Source organism: Petaurus breviceps, unplaced genomic scaffold (genome assembly GCF_028583685.1).
Source record: "Petaurus breviceps papuanus isolate PSGF00001 unplaced genomic scaffold, PetGlider_PUasm1.0 38, whole genome shotgun sequence".
NCBI classification, from domain to species: Eukaryota; Metazoa; Chordata; class Mammalia; order Diprotodontia; family Petauridae; genus Petaurus; species Petaurus breviceps.
Window position 1 is genome coordinate 49367515 of NW_027186304.1, and position 21236 is coordinate 49388750.

At 36.9% G+C, this 21236-nt stretch overlaps 1 protein-coding gene across 1 annotated transcript in view; it reads left to right on the top strand.

The window, feature by feature from the left end:
* LOC138170229 (meprin A subunit beta-like) overlaps nucleotides 1-20663 on the top strand; it is a 52007-nt gene extending 31344 nt beyond the window's left edge. Inside the window, exons 12-15 of the mRNA XM_069099538.1 lie at nucleotides 7416-7601; nucleotides 10098-10245; nucleotides 13995-14199; nucleotides 20242-20663. Of these exons, the coding sequence (XP_068955639.1) occupies nucleotides 7416-7601; nucleotides 10098-10245; nucleotides 13995-14199; nucleotides 20242-20259 (557 nt within the window). The 3' untranslated portion in view covers nucleotides 20260-20663. The remainder of the gene's footprint in view (nucleotides 1-7415; nucleotides 7602-10097; nucleotides 10246-13994; nucleotides 14200-20241) is intronic.
* Nucleotides 20664-21236: the final 573 nt, after the last annotated feature.

Genomic DNA, 21236 nt, shown 5'->3' on the forward strand with positions numbered 1-21236 from the left:
CCCTTATCTATAGATCTTACAGGTAATTTTTTCCATGATTTCGTAATTTACTTCTGATATCACCCTTTATGTCTAAATCATATACCTATCTTGACTTTATTTTGGCATACAGTGTGAGATGTCTATGCCTAATTTCTTACAGACTGCTTTCCAATTTTTCCCAGCAATTTTTGTCAAATGGTGAGTTTTTGGACATTTGGGTTTATCAAACACTAGATTACTATGGTCATTTAGTGCTATATTTTGTGGAGCTAGTCTATTCCACTGATCCACCACTCCATTTTCTAGTCAAATCCAGATGTTTTGATAATTATTGCTTTGTTATATAGTTTGAAATCTGCTAGGCTGCCTTCTCTTATATTTTTTTCATTGATTCCCTTGATAGTCTGATCCTTTGTTCTTGCAGATACATTTTGTTATTATTTTTTTTTGGCTCTTAAAAATAATTCCTTGGTAGTTTGATTGGTATGGAACTGAATAAGTTAGTAAATTTAGGTAGAACTCTCATTTTTTATTATATTGACTCTGCCTGCCTATGAGCAATTAGTTTTCTCCAATTGTTTAGATCTGACTTTATTTGTGAAGACTGTTTTCTAATTATGTTTATATATTTCCTGGGTTTGTCTTAGCAGGTAGACTCCCACGTATTTTATATTATCTGCAGTTATTTTGAAATGGAATTTCTCTGTCATTTCCTGCTGGACTTCATTGGTAATATATATATATATATAAATGCTAATGATTCATGTGGGTTTATTTTATATTCTGTAACTTTGCTAAAGTTGTTTCAACTAGTTTTTTAGTTGTATTTCTACGATTTTCTAAACATACCCTTATTTCATCTGCAGAGTGATAGTTTTGTTTTGTCATTTTCTATTTTTATTCATTTTTCTTGCCTTATTGCTATTGCTAGTTTTTCTAATACAATATTGAATAATAGTAGTGAAAATGAACATCCTTGTTTCCCCCTGATATTATTGGGAAGGCTTCAAGTTTATCACCATTATAGATAATGGTTGTAGGGTTATAGGTTATAGGATAGATATTACTTGCCATTTTAGGAAAAGCTATTTATTATTATGTTACCTTGTAATTTTAATAGGAATGGGTGTTGCATTTTGTCAAAAACTTTTTTTTGCATCTATTGAGTTTTGTTGTTTCTGTTATTGATTTATACTTAAAGTTTTCCAAATATCAAGCCAATCCTGCATTGGTGGTATAAGTCCTACCAGGTCATAGTGTATGATCTTTGTGGCATATTGGTATGCTCTCCTTGCTAGTTTTTTATTTAAAAAATTTAAAATAAAAAAATAAAAATTTATTTAAAATATTTAAATTTTATTCAAAATATTAAAATTTATCTAAAATTATATTTATTTGAAATATTTTAATTTAAAATGTTAAAATAAAATATTTAAAATTTTATTTAAAATATTTTTTATTTAAAATATTTATTAGGGAATTTATTCTATAGTTTTCTTTGTCTCTTTTTGTTCTTCCTGGTTTAGGTAGCAAAATAATATTTGTGTCATGAAAGAGATTTGGTGGTACTTCTTTATCTGTTAAGGAAATAGTTTATATTGCATCGGGATTAATTGTTTCTTAAATGTTTGGTAGAATTCACTTGTAAATCCAGCTGGTCCTGGGAAATTTTTCTTGGAGAAAGTCATTTATGGCTTGTTCAATTTCTTTTTCTAAAAGAAGGTTGTTTAAGTATTCAATTTCCTCCTCTTTCAATCTTGGCTATTTATGTTTTTGTAAGTATGCATTTCAATTAGATTGTTATATTTGCTGGTATATAATTTTACAAAATAACTCCTAATTGATATTTGTTCATTTCTATGACACCTTTTAACAAGATGTAGTTTCCCTGCTTATTTTCTTTTAATCAGGTCTATTTTTGTTTTTGTTTTATTTGAGATAATGATCCATACCTCCACCTTTTTTACTTCAGCTATCTAATAAATTCTGCCCTAGACCCTTATTTTAACTGAGTGTGTGTCTGTTTCAAGTGTGTTTCCTATAAACAACATATTGTTTAGTTCTGGTTTCTAGTCCATTCTGCTATCTGTTGTCATTTTATGGATGAATTAATCCCATTCATATTCACAGTCATGATCAGTAACTATGCATTTCTCTCCATCCTTTTGTCTTGTTTATCTTTCTCTCTCTCTTTTTACTTTGTCTCCTCCTCAAGTCTGTTGTGCTTCTGACTACTAGCTTCCTTAATCTACTCTCCTTTTTAAACCCACCTTTCTCTTCTTTTCTTTTCTTCCTCCTTCCCTATTGAGTAAGATGGATTTTTATTCCAAATTGAGTGTGTACACACACATATATTTGTATAGATATATGTTTATATTTTCACATATACATGTGTACACACACACACACACACGTATTGTCCCTCTTTGAACCAATTTGGATGAGCATGAGGTTCAAGCATTGCCAACTCCCTTCCCATTATTTTCCCTTCCACTATAAAAGATTTTCCTTGTGTACCTCTTTTATGTGAGATAATTTCCCCTATTTTCTCTCTCCCTTCCCACTTCTCTTAGTACATTCCTTTTCTCACCCATCCATTTTTTTTGAAGATCATTTCAACAGAATCAACTCATACTCATGTCATCTGTCTATGTAGAGTCCTTCTAAATGTACTAATAATGGTAAAGTTCTTAGCAGTTACATGTATCATTTTCCCATATAGGAATGTAAATGGTTTTACTTTATTGAATCCTTTATGACTTCTCTTTTATGTTTACCTTTTTACACTTCTCTTGAGTCTTGTATTTGAAAGTCAGATTTCCTATTTTTCTTTGTTCTATTCATTACAAATGCTTGAAAGTGCTTAATTTTGTTAGATATCTGTCCTTGCATCTCCACCCTGAAGGATTAAACGAAATTTTCCGTGTAATCCTAACTTATTTGTCTTTTAGGATATCATATCCCATGCCTTCTGTTCTTTTAACATGATAGCTGCTAAATCTTATGTGATTCTGATTAGAGTTCCATGGTATTTTAACGATTTCTTTCTTGCTGCTTGAAGCATATTTTTTTGACCTGGTTGCTCTGGAATTTGACTAGAGTATTGCTGGGAGTTTTTATCTTGGCATCTCTTGCAAGAAGTGATCAAGGAACTCTTTTAATTTCTATGTATTCTAGAATATCAGGGCAGTTTTTCTTGATAATTTCTTAATATGTGATGTCTATACTCTTTCTTTGATCACAGCTTTCAGGTAATCCAATAAACCTCAGATTATCTCTCCTTGCTCTATTTATCAATTAATTGTTTTTCTAATGAATATTTCACACTTTCTTCTATTTTTCTTTTTCTTTTTTGCCTTAACTTTGTCTTTTGCTATCTCATAGACTTATTTACTTTCACTTGTCCAATTCTGATTTTTTTTTTAAGCAATTGGGGTTAAGTAACTTGCTAAAGGTTACACAGTCAGGTGTTTCTGGGTTGGTGCTAAGTGTCTGAGCCCGGGATTTGATCCCCCAAGTCATCCGGACACTGGAGCCTGTGCTCTTACTCGCTGTGCTACTTGGCTGCCCCTCCATTCTGATTTTTAAGGAATTATTTTTTCAAGTGAGCTTTTGTATTTTTTTTCCTTTGGCCAAGACTGCTTTTTAAGGAGTTATTTTCATCTTTGAAGTTTTCTACCTCTTTTATCATTTGACCAGTTCTGTTTTTTTAAGGCTTTCTTTTCTTTCTTTTTTTTTTTAAGCAATCCGGGTTAAGTAACTTGCTCAAGGTTACACGGCCAGGTGTTTCTGGGTGGATGCTAAGTGTCTGAGCCTGGATTCAATCCCCATGTCATCCTGACACTGGAGCAGGTGCTCTTACTTGATGAGCCACCTGGCCACCCCTCAGGGCTTTATTTTCTTTAGCATTTTTTGTTGCCTCTTTTAAACATGCTGTTAATTGTATTTTCATAAAATTTTGCATTTCTTTTCTCAATTTTTTCTCTACCAATTTTAAATCATTCAAAAATTATTTTTTAGTTCTTTTAGGAATTCTTGTTGGACTTGTGTTCAATTCACATACCCTACCCTGCTTTTGAGGCTTTGCTTGTAGCTGTTTTGACCTCATTGTCTTCTTCTGAGTTTGTATCTTGATCTTCCCTGTCATCATAGTAGCTTTTTATGATCAGCTTCTTCTTTTTGTTTGTTTACTCAATTTCTAGCCTATTTCTTGACATTGAACTTTATGTTAAAATTGGTCTGTTTTCCTGGGATGAGGAGCACCGTCCCATGCTTTAGGTTTTTTGTAGTGATGTTTTAAGAACTCATTCTGGGAGTTTGGAAATTTTTGGTGCTTCCAAGGTAGTGTGATCAGGGGAGTAGTGTGGTCACTACTCTTCTGGTTTTCACTAAGTGAAGAAAAGGCACCTGTTTCCTTGTCACTGTAAGCAATACTGATCCTCGGGGCCCCTGCTCTCTTGGGACTGAAAGCGATACTGCTTCTCAGGTTCCCTGCTCCCTCAGGTACTACCTTTTTATCCTGGAACTAAGACCCAGAAGTGGGTGTGGTCACTGGAGTTGCCAGACATCACCTGGTCCTGCTCCCACTGCTAGTAAAGGGCTCCCCTGTCATGTCTTTCTGACCAGTTGCCTGATCCTCTTAACCTCTCTGGCCCAAGGGCTTCTGAAGTTGATTTATGGCTGCTGCTGCAGGCTACCTTCAAATCCCACAGCTAATGTTACCCTCATATGAGCTCTGGGTTGTCTCCCACCCCAGTGTTTCCTTCTGACCACTTAGATTGTCTTGGGCTGGAAAAATGTCTCATCTTATCCTTTTGTTGACTACATTCCAGAATTAGATTTGAAGCATCATTTTAAAGTTGCTTAGAGGGGAATGTTGAAAGAGTTTGTTGTGTTTTCTGTGCTCATCATCTTCAGGGGTGATTTGACTTTATTATTATTATTTTGCTTTTTGGAGGGCAATTGGGGTTAAGTGACTTGCCCAAGGTCACACGGCTAGTTTTTGTGTTACGTGTCTAAGGCCGAATCCAAACCCAGGTCCTCCTGATTCCAGGGCCGGTGTTCTATTCACTGCATCACCTAGACGCCCTGACTTTATTATTTTTAAAGTACCTTGTGGAGACTTGATAAAAATAAAGAGGGAGGATGTTCCAAAGAATTACTGTTAGCCTTAAGTTTGAACTTTATTGTAAAAAAGACTGAACTTCTGTGCTAGAGAAGGTAAGAGATATCATAATCTTAGAGGGAAACAAATGCACAGAACCCATGGACAGCAGTATCCCTCACCATAGATAGGTAAGGTAAATAAATGAGAACAGGTAAGCATTTATTATGTGCCAGGCACTGTATTAAGAGATGGGGATAAAATACAAGCAAACACGAAAGTCCTTACTCTCAAGATGTTCCATTCTAATGGAGAAAGACAACACAGAGTGAGGAGGGGAGGAGAAAAGTGTATCAGGTAGACAAGATGACTGGGGAGGAGATAAAGAAGTTTGGAAAGATAGTTGAGATAGGAGTGAAATGAACATGGCTTAGGCTCCTTAGGAAATAATGTTCTGAAATCACTTTTTAGAAATCATTCTTTCCCAAATTACGTGGAAGAATGACCCAGAAATATTGAGTGGTCACATTCTTTGAGAGAGCAGTGCCTCCCCCATATTTCTCCCATGACCCAGTATTTGTGAGGACTGGACTCAGTACAGGGCAAGAAGACAGGGTGAACTTGTAGCCTAAGCAGAATGTGCCATCTTTAGAGCCACAGAGAAGGGGATGGAACTGTCTTCCATGGATTGAGTATTGATTCCTCTGTGATTTCCTCAACCCATTTTGAGTGTTGCTAAGTAACTAAAACAAATCACACTGGAGTCAGAAATTAAGGTATTATGGAAATAGCATTTATCTATGATCCTGGACAAATCATTTTACTTCCCTGGACCTCAGTTTCCTCATTGTTAGAATGAGTATTTGGAATAGACCTTCCCTAAGGTCACTTCTGATTCTAAATATGGAAGCCTCTGATTCAAGACTGAATAACAAGGCAAGTGTTCCATGCTATAGGAATATAGATGGACCTGGTCCAGTTTGAAAAAAAGATCCAGCTAGAATAAAAAAAATAAGTAATTAATTCTTTTCTGTGTATCAGGGTATATTTTGACATTTCCTCAGGTGGATCATAAACAGGGACACAAATAGAAAATAGTTTACTTTTATCCTTTTAGTAGACTCCATAGACTCACTAGGTTCTGTGTTTCATTTTGTTTTTAATTTTTGAGTGTATATTTGGGAAAATGGAGCTCAGTACTAGTATAGACAAAATTGTAAAGTTAAACGAAGTTCACTTTTTGAATAATCTCTTTTTTCCATTCCCTTCCTCCCTGGATTCCTTTGGGTTCCCTCTAGGATTCTATAAATGCCTCTGGATGACTTGAGTCCTCTATTTCCAAGCCTCATTGGCATACTGTGCTTTTTTCTTGTTGTCACATTCCCTCAGAACTTTGTTCCCTAGCAAGTGACAATCAATTATTCTGACTAGTTTAATTAAAAAAATTAATCTGCACTAATATGTTATCCTACCAAGTTATCACACGTCTTTAACCCAGTTAAAATGAGCATGTCTCCAGAAAACTCCTAAAAAGCAATTCCAATGGTGGGAATTAGAACAGGTCAGTACAGTAGATATTTGTAGTGCCAACAAAATATTCACAGTGCGAATGGCCACTGTAAATATGCCAGTGTAGTGTGCGATTGCAAAATGTAGCAGACTCTCCATATAGAAGACAGAAGCAAAACATTTATTCAGACACTAGAAAACTGAATCCCAAAACCAGTAAACCAATTTCATCATAGTAGCAGAGAAATTAATAAGCCATAACAGCACAGAGAGCCACAGTATCCTTTAACCTTCCCACAAACCAACATTTACTCACAAGCCTAACTGTCTCCCTTGGGTGTGTCCTTTCTTCCATCCAGTCTCTACCTCTCTGACTCCCAGCTTCCTCCACCTTCAGCAAACTCCTCCCACCACAGGCTCCATGTGATTACATCCAGTCTATCAGAGAGCAGGGTATATCTTCAAAGCAAGGAAGGTCTTCAAATCCCCTTAGGCCTATTAAGGGTCAGGGAAGATCTTCAAATTCCCATTACCATTACAATATTTTGGAATAGGATTTTTGTCACCTTTCAAGTTACATTGCACTGGTGGTCACAAGCTTAAACTATAGTGTGGGTCAGTTCTGTTTACCATGAATTCCTTTAACCTCAAGTACATCTCCACAGACCTGGCAGAGAAAGTATCCCAGTCTGCAAGGACCATTTAGGCTTGATCTCCATCCTAACTTTGCACTTAGACCTTCATACCTTTTTTGTTTTCACAGCCTCACAAAAACCTGACCTTACTGTATGTAACCTATGAATATGAATTGCTTTTTCAGATAGCAATAGTGAAATCTTTATTTGGGACAAGCCCTCCAAAGTAGGACAGACAACAGCTTTCCCTAATGGAACATTATATAGCAGAGGTCCAGGATATGGAACCAGTGTCTATATAACTCACCAAAGGATGCGAAGCAGAGATTTTATCAAAGGAGACAATGTTTACATGCTTGTGACCATGGAAGGTATGTCAATACAAGGTACTTCTGTAGAGAATGTTTTCTTTATGTGCAATAGGTGACTTACAGTGTGGTTTCTATGTTCTATTTTCAGGTATATGGGATGTGTTCTTAGGAGAAAAGAGCAGGGTAGGGAGGGGGAGAGCAAGAGACATTTCCAGACCCTCTGGAGATATTTACATTGTGAAACAAATAATTTAGCTGTAGCCCAGTGAAGGTTCATAGAGTAAGGAAGAACATGTCCAACTTAGATCTTGCAACTAGTCAACTGGGAGACAGGGCTGTATATAGGAAAGACCCCTGGCCTGACAGTTAGTACTCCTGGGTTTTAGTTTCAACCCTGCTATTAATTATCCATGTTATTTAGTAGTACATTTCTCTAGGACTCAGTCTCAATTTCCCCATCTACAATGTGAGAAAATTGGAGTAGACTGGGATGGTGAACCCTTGGCCTCAAGTGTGGCCCTTTGACTGAATCCATATTTCATAGAACAAATATGTTTTCACATATGTTTGTGTGTTTTTCTTTGCCTAGATTTCTAGAAGTAAAAAAAAAAAATCCATTTACCTCTTAAAGCAGTTGAGCTCTGACAGTTAATAAATGTAGATCTGTGATTTCAGCCTGATGGGTGCACTTTCTCCACTGATATCCTTATATACCTCATTAGGTAATGTTTCATGAGCTTCTGTACCCAATAAAATAGTTTCTTGATACTTGGTCTTTTGATGCTGTACTGATGCCAAGTGTAGTTAGGCTGGGCTTTGGACAATGCACCCACTGGTAACCTTTTTAGCTTGGTAAGACCAGGGGCATGCTGGGTAAATGCTTAACAAATGGCTCTTCAGAAGATAAACGTATGTAAAACATGTTTTTAAGTTTAATCTGAATTATTAACATTTTTCTATTACTTTTTTAAAGCGTATACAATCAACAAATAAACTCCTGATTCATAGCATTTGCTGGTTTCTGAAGTGTAAATACTCATAATGGAAATTTAACAATCAGCTCTTATGAGACGGTTTGACCTGCCAGAGCTTGTATTCCATTGATATTGCTTTTGATGACCATGATGAGGCATTGGAGTATTATTTTCTATTTCAAATTCAATAGTTCTCATGTTTTGTTAATTAGAACAATAATTTATTTCATGTTATGTATGACTTATGAGAAGCAGTGTGACATCCAGGACAGAGAACTGGCATGGGAGTCAGGATGAGCTGGATTTAAGTCCTGCATCCTACACATACTGACCATGTGACTTTGGGTAAGGTCCTTAACCTCTCAGTGCTCCAGGGATCTCTTCAAGATTATAAATTAGCTCTATACTGGTAGAGGGAGTTGACTCACTGTGAGCTCTGCACACTAATGAAATTACAGGTCTATACCAAATCACCCACCATACCTTGGTTGCTCTCTGGGTCTCAGTTTCCTCATCTGTAAAATGAGGGTGATGGGACTATTTTTTATTTAAGGTCTTTGGCTCTAACATATTCTACTCTTTGATCTTCCTGACTTAAGAGTTGATAAGAAGTCTTGTGATAGCAAGCGGCCCAGTTCAAAGTATTGGAGTATTTTGACTTTCATATGTTTGATAGAAGCAAAACTAGATTATATCCCTTGGCAGGCATCCCTTAGCATTGTCCTATTCTTCTGGAGGGAGATAAAAATATTACTCTGGGGCAGCTAGGTGGTGCAGTGAATAAAGCACCAGCCCTGGAGCCAGGAGGACCTGAGTTTAAATCCGGCCTCAAGACATAACACAAAACTAGCCGTGTGACCTTGGGCAAGTCATTTAACCCCAATTGCCCTCCATTCTCCCCTCCAAAAAGCAGAAAAAAAAAAACCCAAACCCCAAAACCCAAAAATATTGATCTAAGCACTAAGAGTGACAGTTTCATAAGTTTTGCCAGATCATATATTAATTTCACATTTATTACTTTATTTTTGCATCCATAGTGCCTGGGACATAGTAGGTGCTTTAGAAATAAGTGCCTTCTAATTATTAAAACCAGATAAAATGTTTTAACTCTGAGCACACACAGATTTATCCCTGCCAGCTTCCTCATTCTGAAACCTCCTGAAGCACACAGCATAGTATGATTTTCTGCATTGGAACGTCCATCTGTTCTACAACATCCTCATTGACTGCTTATCTAACCTCCTCTTGAAAACCTCCGGTGTTGGGGAATTTAGTGACTAGTACCTCACCTTTTAGATACCTCCTATTGATTCTGCTTATATCTGCTCTGTATCTAGTTACTCACATGTTGTCTATTCTTTCCTTTAGAATGGGTACTCCTTGATGGCAAGGGCGTATTTATTTCCCTGTCACTTAGCACAATGGGTGGCACATATTAAACACTTAATAAATGCATGTTGACTAATGGACTAGGTCTTAGTTTCTCAATGGCTCTAAATGTCCTGCCATTCCTGTAATACAAAACTTTATGATTTAATGGTTCAAAAACCAGCCTCCATTTATGAACCCCTTTCTCCTTTAGATATATCAAATCTCATTTCTACTGAGCCATCACCTAACCCTTCACAGGAACCAGTCGCTCCAACAAATCCTCAAGCCGATCCCTGTGAAACCTTCGTTTGTCAGAATGACGGCATCTGTGTTATCCGCAATGACAAAGCAGAATGCAGGTAAAAAGACAGCTTATATCTTTAGGCATGCTTTGATTTATATGGCTTCTGTGTGAAGTGTCTCCAGTTATAAAAAAAGAGGTCTGGAAGTTAATGAAAGGTATGTTCCCATGCCTACATCCCTCATAATGCAGCCCACATATCATAGACTTACAGCTGGAAAGCACTGGCAGTGTCAGTGAATCCAACCCTCTGATTTTACAGATGAGGAAACTAAGACCCATAGGGGTCATGCAGGTAAAAGAGGCAGAGGCAGGATTTGAACCCAAATCCTCTGCTTTTTTTTTTTGAAGCAATTGGGGTTAAGTAACTTGCTCAAGGTTATATGGTCAGTTATTTTGTGTGAGTGCCGAGTACCTGAGGCCAGAGCCGATCCCGGGTCTCCTGAGGCCGGGGCCGCTGCTCTTACTCACTGCACCACCTGGCCACCCCTAAAATCCTTTGCTTCTGAATACTATGTTTTCTATTGCAGGTGCCATTGCACTGTAATTTATTTTATGTCCTCCAAGGGCTAGTAATGAGGAGAATGCTCATGAGATAATGAAAAACAGTCCACCAGGTTTGAATTCAAATGGGTTCTTGCTTTTTGCTTTATGAAGAAAGTTTATTCTTTATTGAAATAAAGTTGTAATTTTAGATAATTCTTTATTTTTTTGGAATGGTGGTGGTAGTAGTAAAAGGTTTATAGCAGCATAGTTCCAGGTACTTTTTAAAAACTTATCATCCTCAGGGCAGCTAGGTGGCACAGTGAATAGAGCACTGGCCCTGGAGTCAGGAGGACCTGAGTTAAAATCTGGCCTCAGACACTTAACACAAAACTAGCCATGTGACCTTGGGCAAGTCACTTAACCCCAATTGCCCTGCCTTCCTCCCCTCCAAAAAGCAAAAAAACCCCCAAAAGACCCCACAAAAATAACATCCTCAAATAAAATTAATACAAAATTGTGACTTAGCATAGTCTAGCAACTGTTACTTTCTTTTATTTCTTCAGACATATTTGCTAGATCTTCCTCTATGTCTTCCCCACTAATTGTAGGTGTCCCTAACTGTGGATGGCCCTCCTAACCCTGCAAGGCTAATTTATCCTGAGCCCTCGTTTCTTCTCCCTTCATACTATCTCTATCAGTAATCTTATTAGGTCCTATGGGTTCAATTAAGTCCCTATGCTGATGATACCAGATCTATTTATCCAGCCCTGTCATCACTTCCACTCTCACATCACAGCAGTGTGAGACATCTCAAATTGGATATACCATAGATATCCCCAACTCAACATAAAAAAAACCCAGAACTTATTATTTTCCCCCCAAACTCTCTCCTCTTACCAACTTTCTTTTTTTTTTTTTTTAAAAGCAACCGGGGTTAAGTAACTTGCTCAAGGTTACAGGGCCAGTTATTTCTGGGTGTGGTGCTGAGTATCTGAGCCCGGATTTGATCCAGGTCATCCTGACACTGGAGCCGGTGCTCTTACTCGCTGAGCCACCTGGCCGCCCCTAAGCAATTGGGGTTAAATAACTTGCTCAAGGTTACACAGCCAGGTGTTTCTAGGTGGGTGCTGAGTGTCTGAGCCTGGGATTTGATCTCCAGGTCTTCTCAACACTGGAGCCGGTGCTTTTACTCGCTGTGCTACCTGGCTGCCCCTCTTACCAACTTTCACATTATTGTCAAGGACAACATCATCATCCCAGTCATCCAGGCTCTCAACCGTAGTATTAATGTTGACTCCTAAAGTGTAATCACCCCAAAGTGAAATGGGAAGAACATGTTTAGAGTAATGAACATTTCCCAGTCTTTTTATATATACTTTTGGGACAGTATAATGGAAATTGAGAAGCAATGCTTGTTGGATGAAGAATTTTCCTTAAAATCAGGAAGACTTGATAATTTCAAGTCCTGTTTCAGATGAGTATTGTCTATACGACCCTTGGTAAGTTATTTGACCTGTGAGAGCTCTAGAGTCTAGATAACAGATAACTCTCTGGGGTTCTAAGTTCTAGAGAAGCTACTGACCTGGATCAGTAGAGATCTTCATCTGATTGAGACTTCCTGTTTAAAATGTAAAATAAAATAAAAAAGATCAGTCACTATCCCTATCCTAAAAAAGTATAATTATAAATTTAGAAAATGTCCAAACACCTTACATTTATACAATGTTAATAATATAATTCAATATTAGTAAAACAAAGGGTGCATCACACTAAGGCGGCTATAGAAAGATGAATACTTCCTTCTCAAAAAGGAAGAAGATTGATAGATGTTCTTCAGGGCACAGGATCAATAAATCAATCAACAAGTTTTTATTAAGCATTTATTACATCAGGCACTTTGATGGGTATATAAGTGCACATAATGAAATAATCCCTACTCTTAATAAGCTTATGTTCTATGTATAAAACTGTACACAGCAGAAATATACAGCGAATAGAATATTATTCTTATTAATTACTATAAAATATCAATTTAGTTAAATGCTATTAAATATTAATACAGAACGATTAAATACAAGCTTATTTGAGAGGGAGGTCACTAGTAGCTGGGAAGATCAGGAAAGGCTTCATGCAGAGGACAATGCCTAAATTGCATCTTATAGTAGGAGGTCAAGGCAAGGAGAGAGAATATTCCAGGCATGAGGAATGGCCAGTGAAAAAGAAGAAAGACAGGCCTAGAGTTGGGAAACATAACACTGTATATGAGGAGCAGAGAGAAAGCAGTTTGCTAGATCTCACACTGTAGAAGGGGAAGTACCACCCAATGAAATTGGCAAGATAGATTGAGGCCAAATTGTGCCAGGCTTTCAATGCTAAACACTGGAGCTTAGAATGTGTCCCACAGTCAATAGGAGACCCCTGGAATTGGATAAGTATGGGAGTTACATGGTCTACACTTAAGGAAAGTTACTTTCATAGCAACATGTAGGATGGGAGATATGAGGCAGGGAGACCAATTAGAAGACTATTGAATATCAAGTTCTGACTCTGGCACTTATTGGCTATGTGACCTTAGACAGATCACTTTGGGCCTCAGTTTCCTCCTCTATGAAATGAGGGGGTCTGACTGGATTATCTCAAAAGTCTCTTCTAGCTCTACATTGTCTAATTCAATGAGCTCTTCTGGGCACACCACATTATCCTTGCTTAAAGGGAAAAGATAACAAAAATAAAACATATACATGGCATGATATGTGTATATGTGTATGTTTATTTGTGTATGCATGTGTGTAGGAATGTCTTTGCTGATAGCAGTCTATATGACCCTTGGTAAATCATTTGACTTACCAAGCATAGATGGCAGCCCCATTCATTAGCTAATTTTATTTGAATCTTGGACTTTTTCTAGTACCAGCTGGAGAGCAGTTTCATTCTCTCTGACTCACTGCATTGCTGTGGTTTCCATAACAGAGCCCAGGCTATGGGAATTTGGGACATGTTTTGGGTTCAGATCTATTCACTGCTTTCCCCATTACTGTCTGTTCTGCTATTATCCTGTAACTTGCGGCATCTTTCCACAAGTCAGGGGAGGGATGATACATAACTCTCTTTCTCTAGAGGATGTATTATGTTAGGCTCTCAATATCATAGTCAGACATAACACGATTAAACCATTGCAGCTCAGCAAATATGTCTTTTTCCAGTGATCTTTCCTGCTATGGAATTGCTGACACTGAATGTGAGCATGTTGAATGTTAGCCAAATAACTGTTGAAGTATATCTTTTTTACACTCTTTCAGAGTCCAATTTCTTATTCTCTAGGTGTCAATCAGGGGAAGACTGGTGGTATGTTGGGGAAAAATGTGAGACTAAGGGCTCCACCAAGGACACCATTGTTATAGCAGTTTCATCCACTATGTCTGTATTTGCTGCTATGCTGATAGTGACTCTTGTGAGTGTCTACTGTGTTAAGAAGAAATACAGTAAAAGGAGCAATGCCAGTACATCTAATATGACCTCAGAAAATGTAAGTATGCAATAATGTGAAAGAACAAAAATGCTAAAAGGAAACCATATTCTGAGTCATCATAATAAAGTATAATCTTAGTCCCAGAGACTAGATAATGAAATATGTGTCCCCTCCTCCTGGCATAGATGTGTGGGACTATGGGGGCAGAAAAATACTTGTGGTCATCATCATTTGCTTCTACATGACTGTTTTTCTTTGTTATAAGTGAGGGTTCAGTTTTGGAGGGATATATATATATATATATATATATGCATATATATATATATATAAAATTAACAACAAATTCATCTTTGGAACTTATTTTTAAAAAGAAAGACACAGACTGTAAGCATAGGGCTCCTTCTAACTTCCAAGATCTTTTTTTCTTCTATGTGTAAAAATTTTTGACACATGATATTATTATCTTTATTTTTAAAAAGAAGGAAATGAGACAGAGATTAAGTGACTTGCCTAGGGTCACACAGCTAATAGGTGTCTGAAGTAACACTTGAATCTAGGTCTTCTGACTCTAGACTCAGTTAACTCTATCCTCTATACCTCTTAGATGCTTCTTAAGGACATAAGACCAGCTTATGTTATATAACAAGGGTCAAAGATTGGATTTGAACCCAGTGATTCCAAGCCTACAACTCTTTATATTATTGAAAAGGCTTTAAAAGCAACTGGGAGCTACTGGACATTTTTGAGTGGGGGAAGGCAGAATGACATGTTTAGTCTCCATGTTAGCAATATGAATTGAAAAACTGTGTGGTGGTTGGATTGAAAAGGTGAGAAAGTGAAGACAAGAAGATTAATTAGGAGGCCATTGCAAGAGTTCAAGCAAGAAGGTGGCTACAGTGGCATAGTTGATAGAGTCCTGGACCTGGAATTAGGAAATTGTTGTTTAGTCATTTTTCAGTCCTGTCTGACTCTCTGGGACCCTAGTTTGGGATTTTCTTGGTACAGATACTGGAGTGGTTTGCCATTTCCTTCTCCAGCTCATTTTATAGATAAGAAACTGAGGCAAACAAGGTTAAATGACTTCCACATTTGGAACCAGTCGGATTTGAACTCAGAAAGATGAGTCTTCCTGACTCAAGGCCCAGCACTCTATCCTCTGTGCCACTGACTGGAGTTCAAATGTGACCTCAGATACATACCAGCTGTATGACGTGGGCAAGTCATTTAACCTCTGTCTGCCTCAGTTTCTTCACTGGCAAAATGGAAATAATTACACCTACCTCCTAAAGTTGTTGTGAGGATTAAATGAGATACTATTTTTTAAAGAACAATGTAAATCTTAAAGTTCGATCTATATAAATGCCAGCTCTTATTATTAAGGTGACAAAGGTTTGAATTAAGGTGATGGCCATGTACATGGGAAAGGAAAGTCAATCATTCAAGCGATATTGTGAAGATAACATCAAACAGACATAGCAACTGATTAGATATAAGGCAATGTATAGTTTAGGAAGGTTCCAGCCATAGTGGATAGTAGTGGCTTCAAAAGAAATGGGGAAGTTTGTAACAGGAAAAAAATGTATTTATTTTCAAAATTATTAATTTATTTAAAACTAAAAAACCCCCAAATATACAATAAGAAAAGAAAAAGAAACTTATTATAAGCTCAAAAAATAAAATTTAAATACAAAATAAAAAAAAAGCATTTCTGTGTGCATAGCAGAACGTTAAAGGATACAATATATTTCAAGAAAACTTACATAATAAATAATATGCATTGTGTTGAGAGCTCTTTTCTTTGCTTCATTGTAAGTTTTCTTTTGTTCTTTGCTGTGCACTTTTTACTTTGCTCTTTTTTCCCCTTTCCTTCTTACCTTCCCCCATATAATTAAGTGTGCAATATACATATATATACACACACAAAGATATATACACATACATGCATATATTTACATATATAATTAGATATTTATAATAATATTCATACATAGACATATACATTCTTATGCATTTATGTAAGACTGTACCTATACTTATTTGTCCTCTATATTTCTTTCTTTTTTTTTTTTTTAAAGCAATAGGGGTTAAGTAACTTGCTCAAGGTTACACGGCCAGTTATTTCTGGGTGTGGTGCTGAGTATCTGAGCCCAGATTTGATCCAGGTCATCCCAACACTGGAGCCGGTGCTCTTACTTGCTGAGCCACCTGGCCGCCCTAAGCAATTGGGGTTAAGTAACTTGCTCAAGGTTACACGGCCAGGTGTTTCTGGGTGGGTGCTAAGTGTCTGAGCCCAGGATTCGATCTCCAGGTCTTCTCAACACTGGAGCCGATGCTCTTACTCGCTGTGCTACCTGGCCACCCCTCTATATTTCTGAGGGTGGATAACCTCTTCATAAGTCTGAGTCTTTCCATATTTTTCTAAGTCTACCAACTCATCATTTCCTACACCACAGCAATATGACATCCTTATACTGTCCAGTTATTTATTTTTATTTTTATTTTTTAAAGCAGTTGGGGTTAAGTTACTTGCTCAAGGTTACACAACCAGTTTTTTGTGTGGGTGTTAAGTATCTGAGGCTGGAACTGATCCCGGGTCCTCCCGACTCCGGGGCCAGTGCTCTTACTCACTGCGCCACCTATCTGCCCCTTGTCTAGTTATTTTAAATAGTCTAAAACAGTATTGATTAATATGACTGACAGATAGTGTAGTTTCCCTATTTTTCTCTTATGATTAAATCTATTTTAGCTTTAATTTCCCTATTTTTCTCTTATGATTAAATCTATTTTAGCTTTAACTTTGTTTGAGATAATGATTACTACTCCTGCTTTTTTTTCCCTAAGAAATTCTACTCCTGATCTTTATTTTATGTTTGTGTATATGTCTTATTTCCTATCCCTCCTGCTTCCTCTACTTTACTTCTACCAGCTACCTTGCCCTCCTGTTACTTAACCTACTCCCCCTCCAAGGATCCCTCCCTTATCCTCTCCCCCCTTTATTTCCCCTTAGCCTTTTATTTCTTTCTGAATTTGGAAGACTTTTGTACCCTTTTAGATAAATATGTATTGTTCCCTTTTAAATTCATTCCTGATAAAAATAGGATTCCAGAACTAGTGGCTCTCCCCATTCTCTGCACCAGTTCTTCCTCTAGCACCTCATTTGTATAAAACAATTATTCTTTTTACTTGTTCCTAAATAGTTTTACTTCTAAAAATCATATCATACTTGTCTACTCCAATCTTTCTAATGAACTACCTAATTACTAATAACGATCTTAGATACATGTTTTATATTTCCTTATATAAAAGGTAAACCAGTCTGTCCTTATTGAGTATTGTATATATTCATATATATATATACATATACACATACACACATACATGTATATACACATACATAATATATACATATATATTTGGAGTCATCTGAACAGGAATGATAATTAGACAATAGGAACTAAAGAGGTCAACATCAAAAGAATATGGAGAGAGAAACCCAACCCTGAACCTCAGGGGCCAGAAAGACAGTCATATATTTTTTTTTATCAGATCCCATTTTACAGCTGATTATATAAAGTTATGACAGAAAATCTTTCTAAGTTTATCAAAAAACAAAGCATAGTAAAACAATAAATTTAGTAACAGACATCATTTTAGAGATAAAAATGTACCTGAAAGTTTTATAGAGTCTACAAATTGTTTTATGGGTGTTAAATCTGATGCCAAGATTTCACATATGCTGAGACCAGATCCAATGGGTAAATATCCTGAAACTTCTTCCTGCTACTAAGATTGGAAGGCTGATAGGGTTGAATGGAATCAAAGTCAAGGTTGAGGAATGGAACTAAAGAATAGAGGAATATGACCAAAGAAGAGAGGACCACTTACATTATGCAGATGGGGCAAACCAAGACATTTCCCAGTAAAAGTACAAGCTTTACTTAAGATATGGAAAGGTTCTAGTCTAGGCAAGAAAACATCATCATCATCATCATCATCATCATCATCATCATAACATATATATTATATATATATACACACACATACCACACACACATACATATGTATACACACATACATATGTATACACACACACATATATACTTAACTCATCTTTCTCCCTAAGCTCTCTTTTCATAATTTCCCTTTTTTATTGAGGGGGATCACTATTCGCCCTTTTACCTAGGCTTATAACCTAGTTCCATATAAACTTTTCACTCTTTCATTCCCCATATACTTTCAGCTTCTAAGTCCTCTAAATTCTACCTCCGTAATATCTCTCCTATACTCCCTACTCTAATTTAATAGTGCTGCTACCTTGGATCAGGACCTCCTCAACTGGTACCCGGACTACTGTAATAGCCTTTTGGTTAGTTTCCCACATTTAGTCTCTTCCCACTCCAGCCAGCTGTCAAATTGATTTTCCTAAAGCATAGGTCTGAGTCACATACACACACACACACACACACACACTCTCCTCCCCCACCCCACTACCTCCTTCATTTAATAAATTCCAGTGACTCTTAATCAAATTTTAAAAATCCTTTGACTGGGAGGCTAGGTGGCACAGTGAATAGAGCACGGGCCCTAGAGTCAGGAGGACCTGAGTTTAAATCCGGCCTCAGACACTTAACACTTACTAGCCAAGTGTTCTTGGGCAAGTCACCCCAATTGCCCTCCCCCCTCCAAGAAGCCAAAAAAAAAACCCCTTTTATTTTAAAAACTCTTCATAACATGGCCCCTTCTGACCTTTCCCATATTATTACGTGTCACTTACCTCCCAGTACTCTACAATTCAGTGACTTACCTCCTTGCTACTCCTCATACACAATATTCACTCCATCTCCCAACTTTGTGCATTTTCACTTGTTGTCCCTCATGCCTGCAGCTCTCCTTCCTCATCTCAGTCTCTGGCTTCCCTGGCTTCCTTCAAATGTACTCTAAAAGCCTTTCTCCACAAAAAGCCCTTCCCATTCCTCCTGAATGCTTGTGCCTTCCCTCAGAGACTACTACATATTCATTTATCTTGCATTTGTCTCATTTGTACATGTTTGTATGTTGTTTCTCGACGTCAGGGCTGGTTTTTGTCTTTCTTTGTATCACCACCACTTACTACAGTACCTGGTATATAGTTGGTGCTTAAAAAATGCTTGTTGACTTGACTTGATATATTTATTTAAGCATTTAACATAGACCTTCTAATTTTGATCCTTACAATAGCTTTCCAAGGTAGGTTCCTATTATTATCTCTATTTTACAGCTAAAGTAGAAAAGAAGGGGGAAAGTGAAAATATTTTTTTTTAAAAGGAGAGGATAGCATTTTATATTTATGTAATACTTTATGGTTTACATGGGTCTTTTCTCATAATAACCTTGAAAAAAAGATAACATAAGTACTAATATCATCATTTTAATGGGGAGATTTGACCTGGAGAGAATGAAATGTGTTAAAGAGGGAGATTCAGGGGGATGTTTAATGGGTAATGGTAAGCCAAATGAAGGATATCTATTTTAACCTTACTTATTTTTCTACAAGTGAGGGACTATCTTAAATCTTACCCAGTCTTTAAACATTCACAGCCATCTCATTGTTAACAGTGAGGAATAATTAGATCAGACCTTAAAGTGTTCTGCCAAAGCCTGTGCCTACCTTAGCATTTCATAATGTATATAAAGTGACCCCAACAGGTCAGATCAATCATTTGGCCAATCTCTCCTGTCTCACATTTTCCTAGAGCTCTTTTTCTTTGTTTCTTCTTTGACCCTTTCATATCATGCTGGTTTCTTATAGGTTGTATTAGATTGTAAGTCTCTTGAGGGTAGATACAGATCGATTTTTTTTCATCTTTGTATCCTCAGTGCCTAGCCTTTGTATTCCCATATTGCCTTGCTCATAAGATTTAAGAAATATTCCTTGAATTCAGTCAATTGAATTTGGAGAATCTCAGAGGCAGTGGGTATTGCTAGATGCCATCATGGAATGATTCCAGAAAATCATTGACAAGGACTTCATTTAAAAATTAGACCATTTCATTGGGATTCGTTCAATTTATAACTTTCACATTCATGAATTGTGTCATGTATTGTCCTTTCTCTTTTTAGCGGGACACATCTTTCTGAAAACATTTTTGAAGATATTAAACAGTAACAACACTGACAATAAAAAGAAATTGGAAAATGCTTGCCTACTCATCATGGATTCACCCAGGAACAAATTTAGGCTGTGAGAAATGACAGTTTTTGCAATTTGTTATCATTTTTATTCTGCTGAAAATATGCTCTGAGTCAATAATTGGAAGTATTATCACTGGATTTTTCTTTCTCATAAAAGTCATTCAATTTCTGTGTGATTTCAGTTGTTTTGATGTGTTTGGAAGAAATAGCTCAGGCTGTTCAAGAGGGAACTCCCCACCCATCCCTGTGATTTTCAGCCCTTCAGAATTGATTTATTAAGGCACCAGTCCCTTTTCTTGAGGTGTCAGGAATGGCACAACTTCAGTTACTGTGTCATTCATAGTCATCTTCTGTTTTATCTTTGTCCAGAGGCAGCCTATCTCTCTGGCTGAGCATTAGGGATTGGGCTAAACAATAAATGTAATGAGCACTGGATTTGTTGTCAGAGAAGCTGGATTTGAATCCTGGTTCTGCTATTTTGCTTTCTTTATAACTTGAGGCCTCCTAGGAGGCCTCAGTTTCTTTACCTCTGGAATGAGAGTACTGTACTCTCTTCTACCTCGTATTCAATTAGTTATTAAGTCCTGTTGAATCCATCTCTGCAAAATCTCTTTTATTCTTCTCATCCTCCCCATTCCCTCTGCCCCAGCATGGGAAAAGCAATGAGAGCTATAGAAGAAAGAATTAGAAACAGAATCCATAGCTTGGCAAAAGTTATTAAACCTTCCTAAAGCAACAGACTCCATGAAAATTAGAATCAACCAAACAAGCCAATTACTTCATGAGACAGCAAGAAATATTAAAACAGAATCAAAGGCTGAAAACATTGAAGAAAGTGTAAGATATATATTGGCAAAAAGAATTGACCTGGAAAACAGATTGAAGGGAAAAAATTTCAGAATTATCAAACTATTTTACCACTG